The sequence below is a fragment of the Solanum lycopersicum genome, chromosome 8, assembly GCF_036512215.1.
Source record: "Solanum lycopersicum chromosome 8, SLM_r2.1".
Taxonomy (NCBI): domain Eukaryota; kingdom Viridiplantae; phylum Streptophyta; class Magnoliopsida; order Solanales; family Solanaceae; genus Solanum; species Solanum lycopersicum.
This window is the reverse complement of record NC_090807.1, coordinates 15,264,645-15,281,787: the sequence shown is the minus strand read 5'-3', so window position 1 is coordinate 15,281,787 and position 17,143 is coordinate 15,264,645. Positions and strand designations below refer to the sequence as shown.

General features: G+C 36.4%; 1 protein-coding gene across 1 annotated transcript; it reads left to right on the top strand.

The window, feature by feature from the left end:
- The first annotated feature begins 1,134 nt into the window (after positions 1 to 1,134).
- On the top strand, positions 1,135 to 2,342 carry LOC138337825 (uncharacterized). The gene is made up of 2 exons (XM_069288254.1): positions 1,135 to 1,306; positions 1,969 to 2,342. The coding sequence occupies exons 1-2, from the start codon at positions 1,135 to 1,137 to the stop codon at positions 2,340 to 2,342; spliced, it is 546 nt and encodes a 181-aa protein (XP_069144355.1).
- Positions 2,343 to 17,143: the final 14,801 nt, after the last annotated feature.

Genomic DNA, 17,143 nt, shown 5'->3' with positions numbered 1-17,143 from the left:
TATGTAACAAACTTTTTAATTTTCTAATAGATGGTTATGTATGAGACAATATTAGAATATATTTTCAAATAAGAAACATAAGTAATCTTCATATATGGATAAATGAGAAGTTTTTGTACACTTCATACGTAAAGTTTTACTTTTTCCGCATTTTCCCTACCTATGATATGCAAATGCATCTAAAGGCTAGTCTAAAGCTTCTTCGAGGATGAAGACGCTGGTTACGTCTAGGGGTGCTCTATGGTCATGACAAACTTGGTATCAGAGCATTGAGGTTGAGTAATCTTAGGAATGATGTCTCACGAAACCACGTGTACGGAGAGTCTTGTTCATAATTATGAAGCATGCCACACTTATGAACGAGAGGCTATGTTATGCTTAAGAAATTCTAACCTCTTTATTATTTTTGAAGTCGTGCCTCAAGAGTCTTAACTCTACATGTCCTTTTCTTTTAACCCTTTTCTTGTGGTTATAGGCTATAACTACCAGAAGGCAGCCTAAGAAGAGTTGAAGAGGAGATTGTTAATGCGAGAGTTCCTCCTCAAAAACAAGCTCATCAAGTTTACCAATCTCCGATTAATCATGACGGATTCAGATATAAGGACGACTTTCATAACCTTGTCTCAAGCCATGAATATTGAAGCTCAACCCGTAGCTACTCAAACTCATGCTATGGAGGATCAAGCAAACCAAGAAGTTGGACCCAATTTGAACCAAAATGGTAGAACCATGGCTTCACACTTGAGGGACTTCACAAGGACAAACCCTCCAATGTTCTTTGGGTCTAAGGTGAATGAAGACCCCTAAGACTTTCTTAATGATGTCTACAAGATCTTGTATGCTATGGGAGTGAGTTCAGATGAGAAGGTCGATCTATCCGCGTATCAACTTAGGGATGAGTCTCAAACTTGGTATACTCAATGGAGGGACAATAGGGATTTAAGAACGGGTCCCATCAATTGGGAAGTCTTTTAGGAGGTTTCTTGATAGGTTCTTCCAAGGGATAAAAGAGAGGCAAATGTATAATAGTTAATCAACCTTCGTCAAGAAGGTATGAGTGTGTTAGAATATTATTTGAAATTCACTAATTTGTCTCTGTACGCCTCTTCTTTGGTGTCCAATCCTAGAGATAAAATGAATCATTTTGTGACGGGTATGTCTGATGATGTTGTGGAAGAGTGTTGTTCGACGATGCTTCATGACAACATTGACATTTCTCGTTTGATGGTTCATGCTCAACAAGTTGAGGAGAGTAGGGTTAAGAGAAAGAATAGAGATGCTAAGAGAGCAAGTTCTTATGAAGGAGGTACTTCTAAGGGCAAGTTGGAAATTCAAGACAAACCTAATTTCAATAAGACGTTCTCCAACCAAGTTCCTTCTAATTTCCCCAAGGCTAGTAATAATATGGTGTCTAACCTAGGTCCCAAGGGGGAAGAGGTGGAAATTCACCAAGTGAGAAACCTACTTGTACCAAATATGGTAAGAAACATATGGGTGAATGTCTATTTGGAATGGATAATTTCTTTTGTTATGGAAAGAGTGGACGTAAAGTGAGAGATTGTCACGTGCTTCAAGGAAAGGGGCGTAGTCAAGCACAAGCAAGCGGTCATAATTCTGATACTCCTAACAAGAGGAGTGGCAATTGGCCATGCTACATGACAACTTGAACATTTCCCATCTTACGGTGTATACAAGAAGGGTTAAAGAGGCAGGGGCTAAGCGAAAAAAGTAGAAACGCTAAGAGAGAAAGGTCATTTTATGGAGGTTCTTCAAAGGATAGGCTTGAGATATAAGACAAGCCTAGATTTAAGAAGCGGGTTTCTAATTAAGTCCCTTCCAAATTCCCCAGAGCTAGTGGTGATAGGGTGTCTAAACCCTAAATTCAAGAAGGGAAAAGGTACTAATTCACCAAATGAGAAGCCAACTTGTGGAAAGTGTGGTAAAAAGCACTATAGTGATTTCCTTAAGGGACAGATAATTGCTTTAGTTGTGGCAAAAGTGGTCACAAGATGAGAGATTGTCCAAACTTGAAGAGTCAAGTCACGGGTAGTGGCCAAGCTCAAACAAGTGGTTCTATTGATGCTCCAAAGACGAGATGCCTCTATGCTCTCCGCTCTAGGGGTGAGAAAGAGACTTCTCCCAATATGGTGAACAGTATGTTGAAAGTTTTCTCTCTTGATGTATATTCCTTACTTGATCCCAGCTCTAATTTATCATTTGTTACACCTTTATTAGCTAAAGAGTTTGATATTTTACCCGATATTTCGCATGAACCTTTTATAGTGTCTACTCTTATGGCTGAGTCAGTTGTTGAAAAAGGGTGTACAGAAATTGTCCTATAATGTTACCCAATGGAGTTTCTTATGTTGATATAGTAGAACTCGATATGCTTGATTTTGATATTATGTTGGGTATGGATTGTTTGCATGCATGTTTTACATCGATTGATTGTAGAACAAGAGTAGTGAGGTTTAACTTCCCAAATGAACTCGATGTTGAGTGGAAGGGGGGAAATTCTATTCCTAGAGGTTTTATTATTTCTTGTCTAAAAGCATGCAAAATGATCTCAAAAGATTGTTTGTATCATTTAGTAAGAGTACAAGATCTAGACTCTGAAGTTCCTCCCATTGAATCAGTATCCAAAGTAAGTGAGTTTCTGGAGGTCTTCCCTAAGAGAGCAAGGTCATTGATTTGCTACCGGATACAATTCCCATATCAACTCCTTATCGGATGGATTCGGACAACTTGAAGGAGTTGAATAAGTACCCTCTCCCTCGGATTGATGACTTATTTGACCAACTCCAAGGGGCGAGTTACTTTTCAAAGATAGACTTGAGATCAGGGTATCATCAACTTACTGTGAGAGGGGAGGATATACAAAAGAAACCCTTTCTGACTAGGTATGGGCATTAGGAGTTCTTGTTCATATCTTACGGTCTCACTAATGCTCCAGCAGCATTTATGGACCTAATGAATAGAGTATTTCGAAATTACATAGATTCATTTGTCATTGTCTTCATTGACAATATCTTGGTATATTCGAAGAATGAGGGTGATCATATGGATCATTTGAAGGTAGTATTGAAAACCCTTAAAGAAAATCAATTGTATGCCAAATATAGCAAGTGAGAATTTTGGTTGAGGTCGATGACTTTTCTTGGGCACATCATCTCTAGTGAGGGAGTTGAGATAGACCCAACGAAAACTGAACCGGTGAATAACTAGCCTAGGCCATTAACTCCGACTGACATTAGGAGTTTCTTGGGTTTAGCGGGTTACTATCGGAGGTTCGTCGATGTTTTCACCTCCATTGTTTCTCCTTTGACTACTTTGACCCAAAAGAGTAAGAAGATAGAGTTATCAAAGTCATGTGAGAAAAGTTTCCATTTATGGAAAGATAGGCTTACATTTCCGCTTCGTTGTTGACCTTACCGGAGGGTACAAAGGGTTTTGTTGTGTATTGTAACACATCCCAAGTGGGTTTGGGGTGTGTGCTTATGCGACACAGGAAAAAGATAGCCTATGCCTCTAGGCAACTAAAGGTACATGAGAGAAATTACCCAACTCGTGACCTTGAATTAGCGGTCATGGTATTTGCTTTGAAAACTTTGAGGTATTACTTTTATGGGGTTCATGTTGATGTTTTTACTGATCATAAGAGACTCCAATATGCTTTTACCAAAAGGAGTTGAATATTCGACAAATAAGGTGGCTAGAGTTGCTGAAAGATTATTATATGAGTGTCCTTTCTCACCCAGGCAAGGCTAGTGTAGTTGGCGGATGCCCTAAGTCGTATGACTACGAGTAGTGTATCCAATCCTGAAGAAGACAAGGACCTAGCAAGGGAAGTACATAGGTTGTCTAGGTTGGCGGTGAGGTTGGAGAGTTCTCCTGATGGGGGGTACTATGGTTCATCATAACTCCGAGTCATCTCTAGTGGTTGAGGTCATGTCCAAACAACACCTTGATTTAGCCTTAATGGAGTTGAAAGAATTGGTTCTTGGCAAGTTGAATGAATCATTCTCCTTAGGGGTGATGGTGTGTTAAGGTACCAAGGGAGATTATGTGTTCCCATTGTATATGGTTTGAGAAGAAGCACATGGGTCCCGCTACTCAATTTATCCACGATCGACAAAAATGTACCATGACCTAAGGGAGATATATTGGTGGGAAGGTCAAAAAAGGGACATAACGGAGTTTGTCTCTAAGTGTCCGAATTGCCAACAAATAAAGGTCGAACACCTAAAGTCGGGTGGCTTACTACAAGAGATCCAAATTCCAACTTGGAAGTGGGAAGACATCAATATGGACTTTAAAGTAGCAACCTTGGACTCGAAAGTCATATGATTCCATATGGGTGGTTGTTGACTAAGTCAACTCACTTTATCCCTGTTAAGTCAAAATATTTCAGCGGAGAATTATGCAAGAATCTTCCTAGATGAGAATGTGTGCCGCCATTACATTTTTTTATCCATCATATCAGATCAAGACGCACAATTCACATCTAGATTTTAGAGGTCAATCCAAAAAGGGTTAGGTACTACGGTGAAGTTGAGCAGTGTTTTTCATCCCTAAATGGATAGTCAAGCGGAGCATACGATACAAACCCTTGAGGATATGCTTAGGGCGTGCATCATTGATTTTAAAGGGAGTTGTGATAGACATTTACCTTTGGTGGAGTTTGCCTACAACAATAGTTTTCATTCATCCATTTCCATGGCTCCCTATGAAGCCTTGTATGGTAGGAGTTGTAGGTCTCCTATTGGATGGTTTGAAGTGGGTGAGCCATCGCTTCTTGTTCTTGAGTTTATTTATAAAACTTTGGAGAAGGTTCATATCATAAGGAACCAGTTGCAAACGGCCTATAGTCGGCAAAATTCTTATGCCGATCATAAGAGAAAGGATTTGTAGTTCGAAGAAGGTGATAAGGTGTATTATAAAATTTCACCAATGAAAGCAGTGGTTAGATTTGGAAATAAAGGGACATTGAGTCCTCGTTATGTGGGTCCCTATGAAATCTTGCAACGATTTGGTAAGGTTGCCTATTAGTTGAAACTTCCTAGTGAATTGTCTTTAGTTCATCCGGTTTTCCATGTTTCTATGTTGAAAAAGTGTATAGGTAATCCTGAGTCCATTCTTCCTATTGAGGGTCTTGGTGTCAAGGATAGCCACTCATATGAGGAAGTTCCAGTTCAAATTCTTTATAGGCAAGTCAAAAAGTTGAGGAATAAAGAGGTGGTTTCCATAAAGGTGTTATCGAAAAAATCATCTAGTTGAGGGTGCAACATGGGAGGCCGAGGCCGACATGAAGTCCCGTTACCCTCATCTTTTTGAGAATTAAGGTTAGTCATTCTTTTTATTAATATAAATATGACTAGAATTGAGGTTTCTTAATTTTTTGGTGACTTTTTGCACATTATGCATTTTTGAAAAACTTTCAGTGAAGTTACTTAACTATTTCTATTCAAATCTTGAAATTTTGCTTTTGCTTGTTTTGAGTTATGTTGTGAATTTTGATATGGTGAGTCTTTATGAAATAATAGGTAGTATGTTGTTAAGTTGAACTTTATGCTAATTGACTCATGTATCTATGTTGAGCTCACAAGTGTTGTGAGAAGGAAATGTCTCATGATGAAGTGTTTTGAGTCTTATGTGTGGTAATATGAGTTTTAGTATTTGCCTTGTTGAAATGACATGATTTATATTGATTTGATATTGTTGATTGGTTGGGCTGCTAGTCTTGAGTCTATTCCTTCCTTCAAAAGAATTTTAGTGACTTCGGGGTCAAATGTTCCTAAGGAGGAAGGGATAATGTAACAGTTTGAAAATCCAACACACATTGTAAATCCCAACATTGGTGTCATCACATCTAACTACTGTTTCTAAGTCCATTTTAAATGAATATAGAACATTTAAGAGGTATAAGAACCAAAACTTTTAAGAACGTTGATGTTTGAGAAATTGGTTCAAAGGGGTTTTAGTGTAACTTAGCCTATTTGAATAACTTGTAGGAGTTAAAAATGTACAAAAATTGGTGTAAAGGTAGATAATAGGTGTTGGGTTGTTTCATGGTTGAAACGTCCGGGTACGACTCCCCAAGGACAAACCAAGGGTCCTTAAAGAGGACCCTTGTAGTTTGATGCAACACTGTCTGGCAGTGTGAATCGACGGATCAGAAGACGGAGCGTGTGTGGATCGACGGGGCATCAATTCCACCATCATCCTATACTTGGGTTGGTGAAGAAGTCCCCTTCACCTGCACAACATCTGAACTCATCGACGAAGTAAGAGGTGCAAGCTATGGTCCATGTGTAGATCGACGGGTGGGGCGTCGATGCCATCATCGTCCCACACTCAGAAAATTTTAGGAAGCCCCTCACCCGCACGGTCCCTGACCAAGACGATAAAGTGCAATACAGAGGGAGGGCTTTCCGTCAACTCACAGACGGCCCATCGATCGGGGTTTCGTCCCTAAGGGTTGAGTTCCCTGCCTAATTTTAGTCAGTGTCATTTTGGGGGGTTAGGTGGTTTTTTATTAAGGTTTAAGGGAGACTAATTAATTTGATTAAGTCCCAAATATAAACATTCCCAACCCTCATTAATCTAAATACAACTCTCAAATAAACTCTCTTCTTTCTCTCTTATTTCTCTCTCTCTCTACATAAACTCACCATTGAAAACTAGCAAGGACTAGGGTTTGGGGAATGGAAATGGATGAATTCACCATCAAATTGTTAACAAATGTTAAGGTATGGGTTCTATTCACCTTTTAGACTCTTTCCTCAAAGGGTTCCTTCAAAATAGATTTCAAAAGTTGAGTTTTCTTATGGGTTCATTCAATTATGAAATTAAAGTTATGAATATAGTTGTTAATGATTTCTTCAGGTTATATTGAGTAGATTAACATGTAATTCATCTTGTTTATGGTAATTGTGGATGATTTGGTCTAAATTGAAGAATCTGATCCTCCATCCCAAACCCTAGGTAGTGATCTTGACCTATATTATATTGTGATCATTCAATTGAGTTGGTTGTTGATTATATTACTATCCTATGGTGTTATTATGATCAAATTAAGATGAATTATAGGCCTATCATGCTAGTTCTTGAGATGTGATATAGGTTATGAATTATAATGTGAAATTAGCCTATGTATCTTGTCTCAAGATGTGATCTAAAGTTAAATTGTGTTAGATGCAATTAGACTTGTTATTCTATTGATTATCATTGTGTGATGATGTTACTCCCCAAGTTGGGTTGAGTTATGGGTTGGTGGTAAGACCTTGATGATAGACTATGAGGAAGACTTGGTAAGTCTTAGAATCTCTATCTTTACTTCCAATTGTGATTAATTGTTGTTAAGTCATGATATTATATTGGAGTATGCCTTGTACTAGGATTATAGGGTGTTATAATGTTGAATTGAAATGTCTTGAATATGTTGTGAGGTTGATTAAGGTGTATGTAATATAAGGATGGTGAAAACTATCAAAGTGTCTTAATATGTTATGAAATGCTAATGTCTTAACCTCACTTATATGAATTGTGATGAAAGAACTGATACTCAAAAAATTCTTATTGAGCTATTGTTTATGATGATTATACAAGGGGTATACACTATGGCCTAAATTAAGCTATGATTGATAATTAAAGGCTTAAAGACATTTCAAAAAGGGTCTCTAGCTGAGCATCGAGTGAACTAGATTGAGGAATGTCCCTTCCACATAGAGAAGGTAGGAACACTACATTACTCTTGATATTGGAGACTATAATGCATGGCGCATAAAGAGGGTTTCAACTAAATCTCCTAGTTCTTGAACTATGTTGCTTCCATAAGAATACTAGCTAGTGGATCCACGCAGTTGCTATGTTTCATATTTTAGTACTACTTTAGCAAGTAGTCCGCCTTCATTCGGTGTAGGGTTTCATGACACCGGATTCCGCACTAGCTCATGTGTTTTATGTCGGTTAGGGCATGCTGTTCAAAAGGTAAACGAATTAAAGACTTAAACTCTAATTTGGATAACCTAAGGGGCCTAGCTTAGTTTAGGTAGGGGTATGAGACTCTACCTAAACATTACACTAGTTATCCTTAAGGGGATTCTTAGAAGGACGTTCATATATATGTTTATGTTATGATAATATATGATGTATATATGATGACCATTGAACGTTGTTGATGTTATATGTTGATTAGTTCATTTATAAATATGCCTTGGGTTGTAATGTTAATATATGATGAAATGTAAACCTATATGCATGATATGTAAATTTGGACATTGGTCACGTCTTCTTGTTGAGGTTACTTGATTGAGTAAGGTTATGAGGCTTTTCTTGGTCATTGCACTTGTTGACTTGATAAGGCCTTGTGAGTAGTTGTCTTGCTTATTATGATATGTTTGATTCGTATTCATTCTTGTTATATTATTCCTTGATGTTAGGGTTGTAGTAAATCATGTTTTCAAGTATGGCAGGATAAGTATTACTTGTTGGGATATTAAGCATGTATTGTTGGTTCATATGACTTACTTGACTTTGCATTAGGCCCCTAAAGGGATAATTTGGCTTGTTTTGATAAAAAGTCCTTTTTAGCATGTTTTGCTTGTGTATGTGCATAAGATACCATACTTAGTTCATGTGGAGTACTAACCCATTTTCTTCCCTTTTCCCAAGCATTTTAGGTTCCGGTCGTTGAAGAGTTTGGAAGGCGACATTGTTACAGGCTTGGATTGTTTCTTTCATCAAAGTGGGGTATGTCTTCAACTTTTAAGGGAAATGCTATCATCTATATTACAAATTTTGTTATGCGTTTATTGACTCTATCAGTCCTTTCCTTTTTAATTGAATATTGTACTTTCGTATGACCTATACATGGTCTTGTTGAATTGATATAAGGGCTATGACCATATTTTAATATTCATTTAGATTGTATGATATGAGACAATCGTTGAGACTATTTCTATATTTTACGTATATGTGTGTGCAATAAAAGTAGAAGGTTATGTAACCTTCCTATATGAAGGGTCTATGTATACTCGATATGAATATATATTATGTGTATGTAGAGGTCTATGTAAACCTCCAAGTAGTGAAAATGAAAGTTTTAAATTTTTCTGCATTTTCAACCTTTGAATGTAATGACATGAGACTAAGAGGCTAGTCTTAGTCCTTGAAAAGCACAACGACGCCGGTTACGTCTAGGGGGTAAACATGGATGTGACAGTTTGCTCGGGGTACAACCACCCGATTAGCTTGGAAGGTCATGGATTGAGCTTGAGTAGTGAAGGCTTGTGCTTGAGTAGTAATGTCTTGGGACATTTGGAGAAAGACATCCCTTATGTCATCATTCATCAAAGGAGGAGGATTGATCGGAGCTTGGTCATCATTACCAACTTCTTCAATAAAAGGGACTTGATTGAGATGGGGAGGAACTCCCGCATAGGCATTCTCTTCATTAAGTCTTCGAGTGGGTATTCTTCAAGTATTCATGGCCTATAATCACAATAAATGGATTAGATACTAACGGCACATAGAGCTAAGACTCTAGAAGAACGATGTTGGATTTCCAAGAAAAAGAGAGTTTCCTAATAATCTTTTAGTTTCCTATTCATAAGTGTGGCGCGCTTCAAAATTATGAACAAGAATTTACATAGACGTGGTTAAGTGAGATATCGACTCTAAAGATATTCAACATCATGCTCGGATACAAAGTTTGTCACATTCGAAGATCACCCCCTAGATGTAGCCAGCGTCGTCGTCCTCTTAAAGGAATATGTCATATCCCGAGACCAAACTCTAGAATATATGAAACTCTCGGAATTCAGCCGGCGTACTTGACCTGTCGGAGGTCTTGTACAAACCCTTTCGTATCGTTCATCGCTTATAAAAAAATATGAAAAGTAGTGCAGAATTAAAACTTTTTATAAAACATTTTATAAGTCTTTAAAATATCTTTCATATAAAATCATAAAAAATACTAAGTCTCATTTCATCAAATCTTAGACACGAGAATACTTTGGGACACGGACCATACACGATACGATATAGAATACTTATTCTATTACAATACTTTGATAAAGGAAATAAAATACATCTATGCCCTGGAGTCAAATGAGGACATACATCAACTTCACTTGAATGATGCTACAATCCAATTCTTTCTTCCAAAATGCTCCTGGCCTACCAACAACTATAGAGATATATAAAAGCTTAGAATTAGTACAACCATATGTACTAAGTATGGCATAATGCATAAAATCATGAAAATGGACATTTATCTGAAATATATATCTTTTTCACTAAAACATCATATGTCAATCATAATAATAACATTTATCAACTTAGAAACACATAAGATAACATTTAATCAATTTAGTACATTTTTAAAGCTACATTACAGTAACTTTAATACAGTGTACAGTGAATTCCTTCATTGTTACAGTGAAGTGCCTTATCTTCACCTTATACATTTCATATCATGTAGTTTTCTCACTAAAAGTTATCATAAGACTCACTTAAGTAAGACAAATAGAGATCTCCCATACAACCTCTCTAGGCACACCTAAATGATCCTTAAGATCACATATACTGAGATTAACACACACTTACAAGACATCATATACATGAACATGAGATTCCTCTACCAAAAGTGATCTCACTTGAGTGAGTTTTGAAGTGACCTCCCATACAATCCCTTACACACATCTTAAGAGATCCTATAGACATAGATTACATGACATTCTCCTTCCAAAGGCTATCGAAAGACTTACTCAAGTAAATCAAGAAATAATGTCAATGATTGATCTCCTAAAGATTACCTAAGTAATCCTTAACACTACCTAAGGATTAGATCATGTCCACATAATCAACTATCTTCCCTAACTAGATTCATTCTTGAGACTTATCTAGGTAAGATAAGAAGTGACCGTTCCCATGCTCCCTTCACACCTTAACTACACAACCCTTAAATACTCTAGATAAGTACTTATTCATTTAACATATTTTCTTCCTTAAATCATTATATTACTTAGTTCATTTAAGACTCATTATTCATATAAATACATTCCAGTAATGGTCTTGGACAAAACATAGGGACACTAACTTACACCTTAAAACCCTATTGTACAATGTCTAGATAGTGTCTCATACCACCACATAAACTTTATAGAACTTCTCTAATGCTAGTAGGTAACCCATATGATGATAATAGGTAATAACCGGCATAGATCATGATAGCTAGATATGGAATTTGGAGTTCTAACCTGCTCCGATGAGGGTGTTCTACTTTCCAATGGTAGAACTTGGACACATCCCATGTAGGCACATGGTTACGGAATATGAAGGGAGTCCTTTGTATTCTAGTCTCATCCTTTAACTAGAAATACTTCTCTTACCATATTCACTTGGTGCTAGCCTTTGTTCTCACAGAGTAATTTATATCAAAGGTTCATATAAGGGGGTTCCATATCTAGTTCATAACCTAATCACATTTACCCTACCACAGAGGTCCACTAGGGATACCTTTAAATGGAGACAAGAAGATCATAATGACTTTCCTATGGATTTATATGATGTCGTTCCAGACAATCAATCTTAAGCCTATCATTTCTTTAATTGAAGGATACCATTACAGCTTCGACTTCAACATTCATAACCTTACCACTCAGTTCAAGGTTTAATATAACGGACCCGCTTAACTTCATTTAAGGTCTCATGTCATTCTTACATACAAGACTAAGAGGATTTAGCATCCTAAGTCAATACATCTCATATTAATATACATTCATGCATCAAGTAAGGGACATAAGTCAACAAAGACAAGACACAACATACTTCACTTTAACACATATTACTTGTCATTCTAGAAGCACATCGAAATAATCATTATTATCTTTAAGTAATCCTATACACTACCGTATCATCATTATTATTATCATCATAGACTCAATAACCTATTAGGAAGAAGCATGCATCAACCATAAGAATATAAACATAAAGCATAGTCATAGTCTAACATGATTACCTAAATAGCATCAATAGAAGAACACATATACTTTCATATTAATTATCATGTACAGATTATACAACTTCACATAATCAACTACACAAATCATCATAATACTTCAAGTAGTGCCGGCAAGGTCATGATCATCATAATACATAGAGTAACGCCGACAAGGCCAAATCAATTGGAAGTAAAGCACATAACACCGCAACCATAAGTATACCATACCAATCAAAACATAATTGAAGTCTAATTAATTTAAAATAAAGGTAATTGGGGCAGCGTAATACCACTTCATCCACAAAACCTCAATCCAATGCTAAATCATCCAATTCATTACCAAAAGGACCTCACCCATGTCCGTGAACATCAATCCAACATTAAAACTATCATACCAGTGAAACTATGTCAATTCAATGTAGATTCATAAATATAAGGCAACCTAGATATTAATTAAATACAATTATTACATCAATCAATGGCCCATAGAAAACTACAGTAGAATTCATAAGCATTAAGTCCAAATGACTTAACCCATAAAGTAGTCAAAACTAGGGTTCATCAATTAGATAGGTTCATAGGTTAATTGAGTTAAAATAATATAATTACTAAAAATTCAATCAATATAAATGCTTAAAAACCTTTAATGCAAGAAACCATGGATAGATCATGAAATTGGACAATTCATCTTTTAAAACTTTAGAAAACATCTTTGAAAGTTGGGATCCTTGATTAATAGAGTTTCAAGTATCAAAAAGTATACCTAAATTAATATAATACTCAAATTTTACTAACGATCTCCACTCAATTCTCCAATTCAAGCCCTTCCTTTTGTTTTTGCTTCAACGGAGTTCTAGAGAATTTCTACGGGATTTTTGATTTTGATTTTGAAGATTGAAATCTTCTAAGTGTTAAGACTTATAAACACATTTAAAATAGCCAAAATACCCTTAATGACCCACTCTTTTTTTTATCTGGAAGTTGGGTGAATTTACCAATTCACCCTTCACTTAACCGTGGCCTCCGTAGGAAAAACAGTACCATCGTCGGAAGACCATCGACGACCCGTCCCTTGACCAACAGACCATCTTATTGGTCCTTGGTTTGGGATTGAGGATGGTCTTTGGATTCTACTTACCCATGCCTAAGTTTCCATCAACAAACCCTCACCTACGGGGTTAACTTACCCACTGGATGTTGATTGTCTTCGTAGGTTGAGCTTTCTTAGGCAATCTTGGCTCAATTAAAAGGGTCCTTCCACAAGGACCCTTGGATGGTCATTAGAGATGTTTGCCCGTAATTTTTCAACCCAAACATGCTTTTATACAAGTTTAGGACCTCTCACATGAATTTCATCCAAAATGAACACGTAAAACTCGATGAAACATGCATAAACACACAAAGTTGTTTCAAGGCAAACCTTTCGAACGTCATGGATGTTCTTGGATGTTTGACCTCCAAACTTCACAAAACTTGAACAACTACGAATAAACACTATAATAAATCATTTAAGGACCTTATAACCTATTGAAACACACATAAACACATAAAACCACATGTGAGACACATAAGTGACTTAGTCATCAAACGTCTTGGTCGTTCCTTGACGTTTCACTTCTAAATCACCTAAAAGTCTAGAAAATGCCTCAATACAACATTAGAGACCATTTTAGGACCTTATAACATCATGAAAACAATTTTAGGATCTAGCTTCACCTAAGTCATTTTCGATGTATTACAATCTCCCTCACTTAAACAACATTCATCCTCAAATGACACTTGCCACTCTCCCAACACTTCCAAGAATAGAGATTCAATTAGCAACTCATGACCATACCATTTAAAACCTCATACAATGCAAACATCTAAGAGAACATCAATTTCACATAACCAAGAGCATCACAACACAACAAGAAACTAGAATAAATTTTATAACTCATTATGCTATAAAACTTACATGCTTCATTCCAATTAGCAACAACTCATTTTATATTCATTATCATGCTCATATACCTCGGTTCGAACCACATTGCAACAATTTTGGAGCAAAGAATGAATTAGTCAATTTTGCAAAATTTTCATAGTGAGCTTTAACTCCCTGGCAGCTTTACAATGAATTTTTCCAACATTTTTCAAAAATGCAACTTTTAGGAAATTCATGATATAAACATGCATATATGAAATATAAAATCACCAAGAAGCATATTACAACATAATCATGACTTCATAAAATTCACAATGGAAGGACTTAATGTAATTCAATTTCAACAAGACATTTGAACACAATGCAACATACTTTTATATTTTTCTACTCTCAACTTGAGTTGAATACAAGAAATGAGACAATCAATCACAACTCCACTACTCACCATACTCCCCCACTTAGAAGAAACTCATAACAATAAGGAAACACAAGAACTTACCATCATCATCATCATCCGGCTTTTCTCCTCTAGACCAGAGTGCATAGAAATGCCTCTTATTTGGAGAATCAACTTTTGGAACATTAGGAGCAACTTTCTTACCCTCTCTTCATCTAGAAGTAACGGTAGGAGAATCTCTCACCTTTTGTCCTTTTTTACCACAACCAAAGCAACTCCTGGTAACTCTTATGCATTCCCCATAGTACCTCTTTCCACAAGTGACAAATGTAGGTTTTCCATTTTTAGAACCACCTTTTTTCTTCAATTTCACCTTATCACTCCTAGGATCTTTTGAGTTTGAGCCCTGTTTTGGAGCCTAGGTTGACCTTGTTCACTAGAACCACTCCTTTTCATGTTTCTAGTCATCCTCTTAAGTTTGGACTCTTCAATTGATTGGGCATACACCATGAGTGTAGCTTGGGTCATATCATCATGTAGCATGGAGGTACGACATTCTTACTTCACTAGATCAGCGACCCAGTCACAAATATACTCATATCATCCCTCGGATTAGACATAAGGGATGGGGCATATATAGATAACATTGAGAACATCAAAGAGTATTCCTCAACACTCATATTGCCTTGGTTGAGATTGATAAACTCATATACCTTAACTTCCCTCCTCTCACGGGGAAAGTACTTTCCACGAAAAGATTCCCTAAATTCTTCCCACTCAATAGGACCCGATTCAACCGGCCAATTATCCTTCCATTCAGTGTACCACACTTGAGAAGCATCCCTCAATCGATACAAAGCAAACTCCGCCTTCTCCCTAGATGTAACCCATATAGCACTCAACACATTCTACACACCATCTAGAATCTCCTGGGGATCTTCTTCCATCATAGAGCCAAGAAAGGTAAGAGGATTTTTCCTCACACAAATCTCACAATATAGATGTCATAGTTCTCTCCACAACATTCACTCTAGGCTCCATACTCAAATTCACTTGAGTAGTCATGGATCGGACAAAGCATGCAAAGACTCTCTAATATCTCTATTACTCAACTCTGGGGGATCAACCGGAACATCATTACCTCCTTCCACAATAGGGACTTCATCACCTTGAGCACCTTGAGGAACTTTCTCAACTTGCTAAACTTGAGGAGGAATCTTCTCAGGCACATCTTTCTCATCAACTCTCCTAGTCAGTGTTCTCCTCGTATTCATCTTCCTAGAAACACTACGGCATGACATAGGAGTAGAAAATAAGGAAAACTCTATAATCCTATAGCCTCTCGCCCATAGATGTGTCGTGAGTCACACCGATGATTAAGACTCTACTAGATCTAACTTAATGAGACTTCTTGATTCCTAAGACTACTTTCTTAACCTATGCTCTGATACCAAGCTTATCACATCTCGATACAATACACTAGAATATAAGGAACTCTCGGAGCGCAACCGGTGTACTTGACCTCTCGGAGGTCCTGTAAAAATCCTTTTGTATCGTTCATCACATCTAAAGACATATGAAAAGTAGTGCTGAATTAAAACTTTTCATAAAACATTCTATAAGTCTTAAAAATATCTTTCAAATAAAATCATAGAAACTTCTAAGTCTCATTTCATCAAATCTTAGACACGACAACACTTTGGGACATGGCCCATACACGATATGAATATAGAAATACTTAATCTATTTAAATACTTCGATAAAGGAAATAAAAAATATCTATGCCCTTGAGTCAAATGAGGACACACTTAAACTTCACTCGAATGATGCTAAGATCCAAGTCTTGCTTCCCAAATTCTCCTCACCTACCAACCACTATAGAGATATATAAAAGCATGGAATTAGTACAACCACATGTATTAAGTATGGCATAATGCATATAATCATGAAAACTGACATTTATTGGAAATATGGATCTTTTTTAATTAAAACATTATATTTCAATCATAAGAATAACAATTATCAACTTAGAAACACATAAGATAAAATCTAATTAATTTAGTACATTTTTAAAGAAAAATTACATTAACCACAATTCACTATAAAGTGAATTCCTTCAACAATGAAGTGCCTTATCCTCACCTTATACATTTCCTATGATGTAATTTTATCACTAAAAATTATCCTAAGACTCATTCAAGTAAGACAAGAGAGATAGCCCATACAACCTCTCTAGGCACACTTAAATGATCCTTAAGATCACATATAATTATATTAACACACACTTACAAAATATCATACACATGAACATGATATTCCTCTACCAAAAGTGATTCTAAGTCTCACTTGAGTGAGTTGTGAAGCAACCGCCCATACAATCCCTTACACACACTTAACAGATCCTATAGATTACCTAAGATAGAATTATTCTCACTTAGCACAACAACACATACATGACATGACATTCTTCTTCCAAAGTCTAACGAAAGACTTATTTAAGTAAATCAAGAAGATGAAGTCCATGATTGACCTCTTCAAGATTACCTAAGTAATCCTTAAAACCACCTAAGACTTATATCATGTATACATAATCAAATATCTTCCCTAACTAGAGTCATTTTTAAGACTTATCTTGGTAAGATAAGAAGTGACCATTTTCATGCCCCCTTCAAACCTTAACTAGACAAGCCTTAACTACTCTTGATAAGTACTTATTCATTTACATACTTTCTTCATTAAATCATTATATTACTTAGTTCATTTAAGACTCATTCATCACATAAAGACATTCCAGTAATAGTATTGGACAAGACCTAAG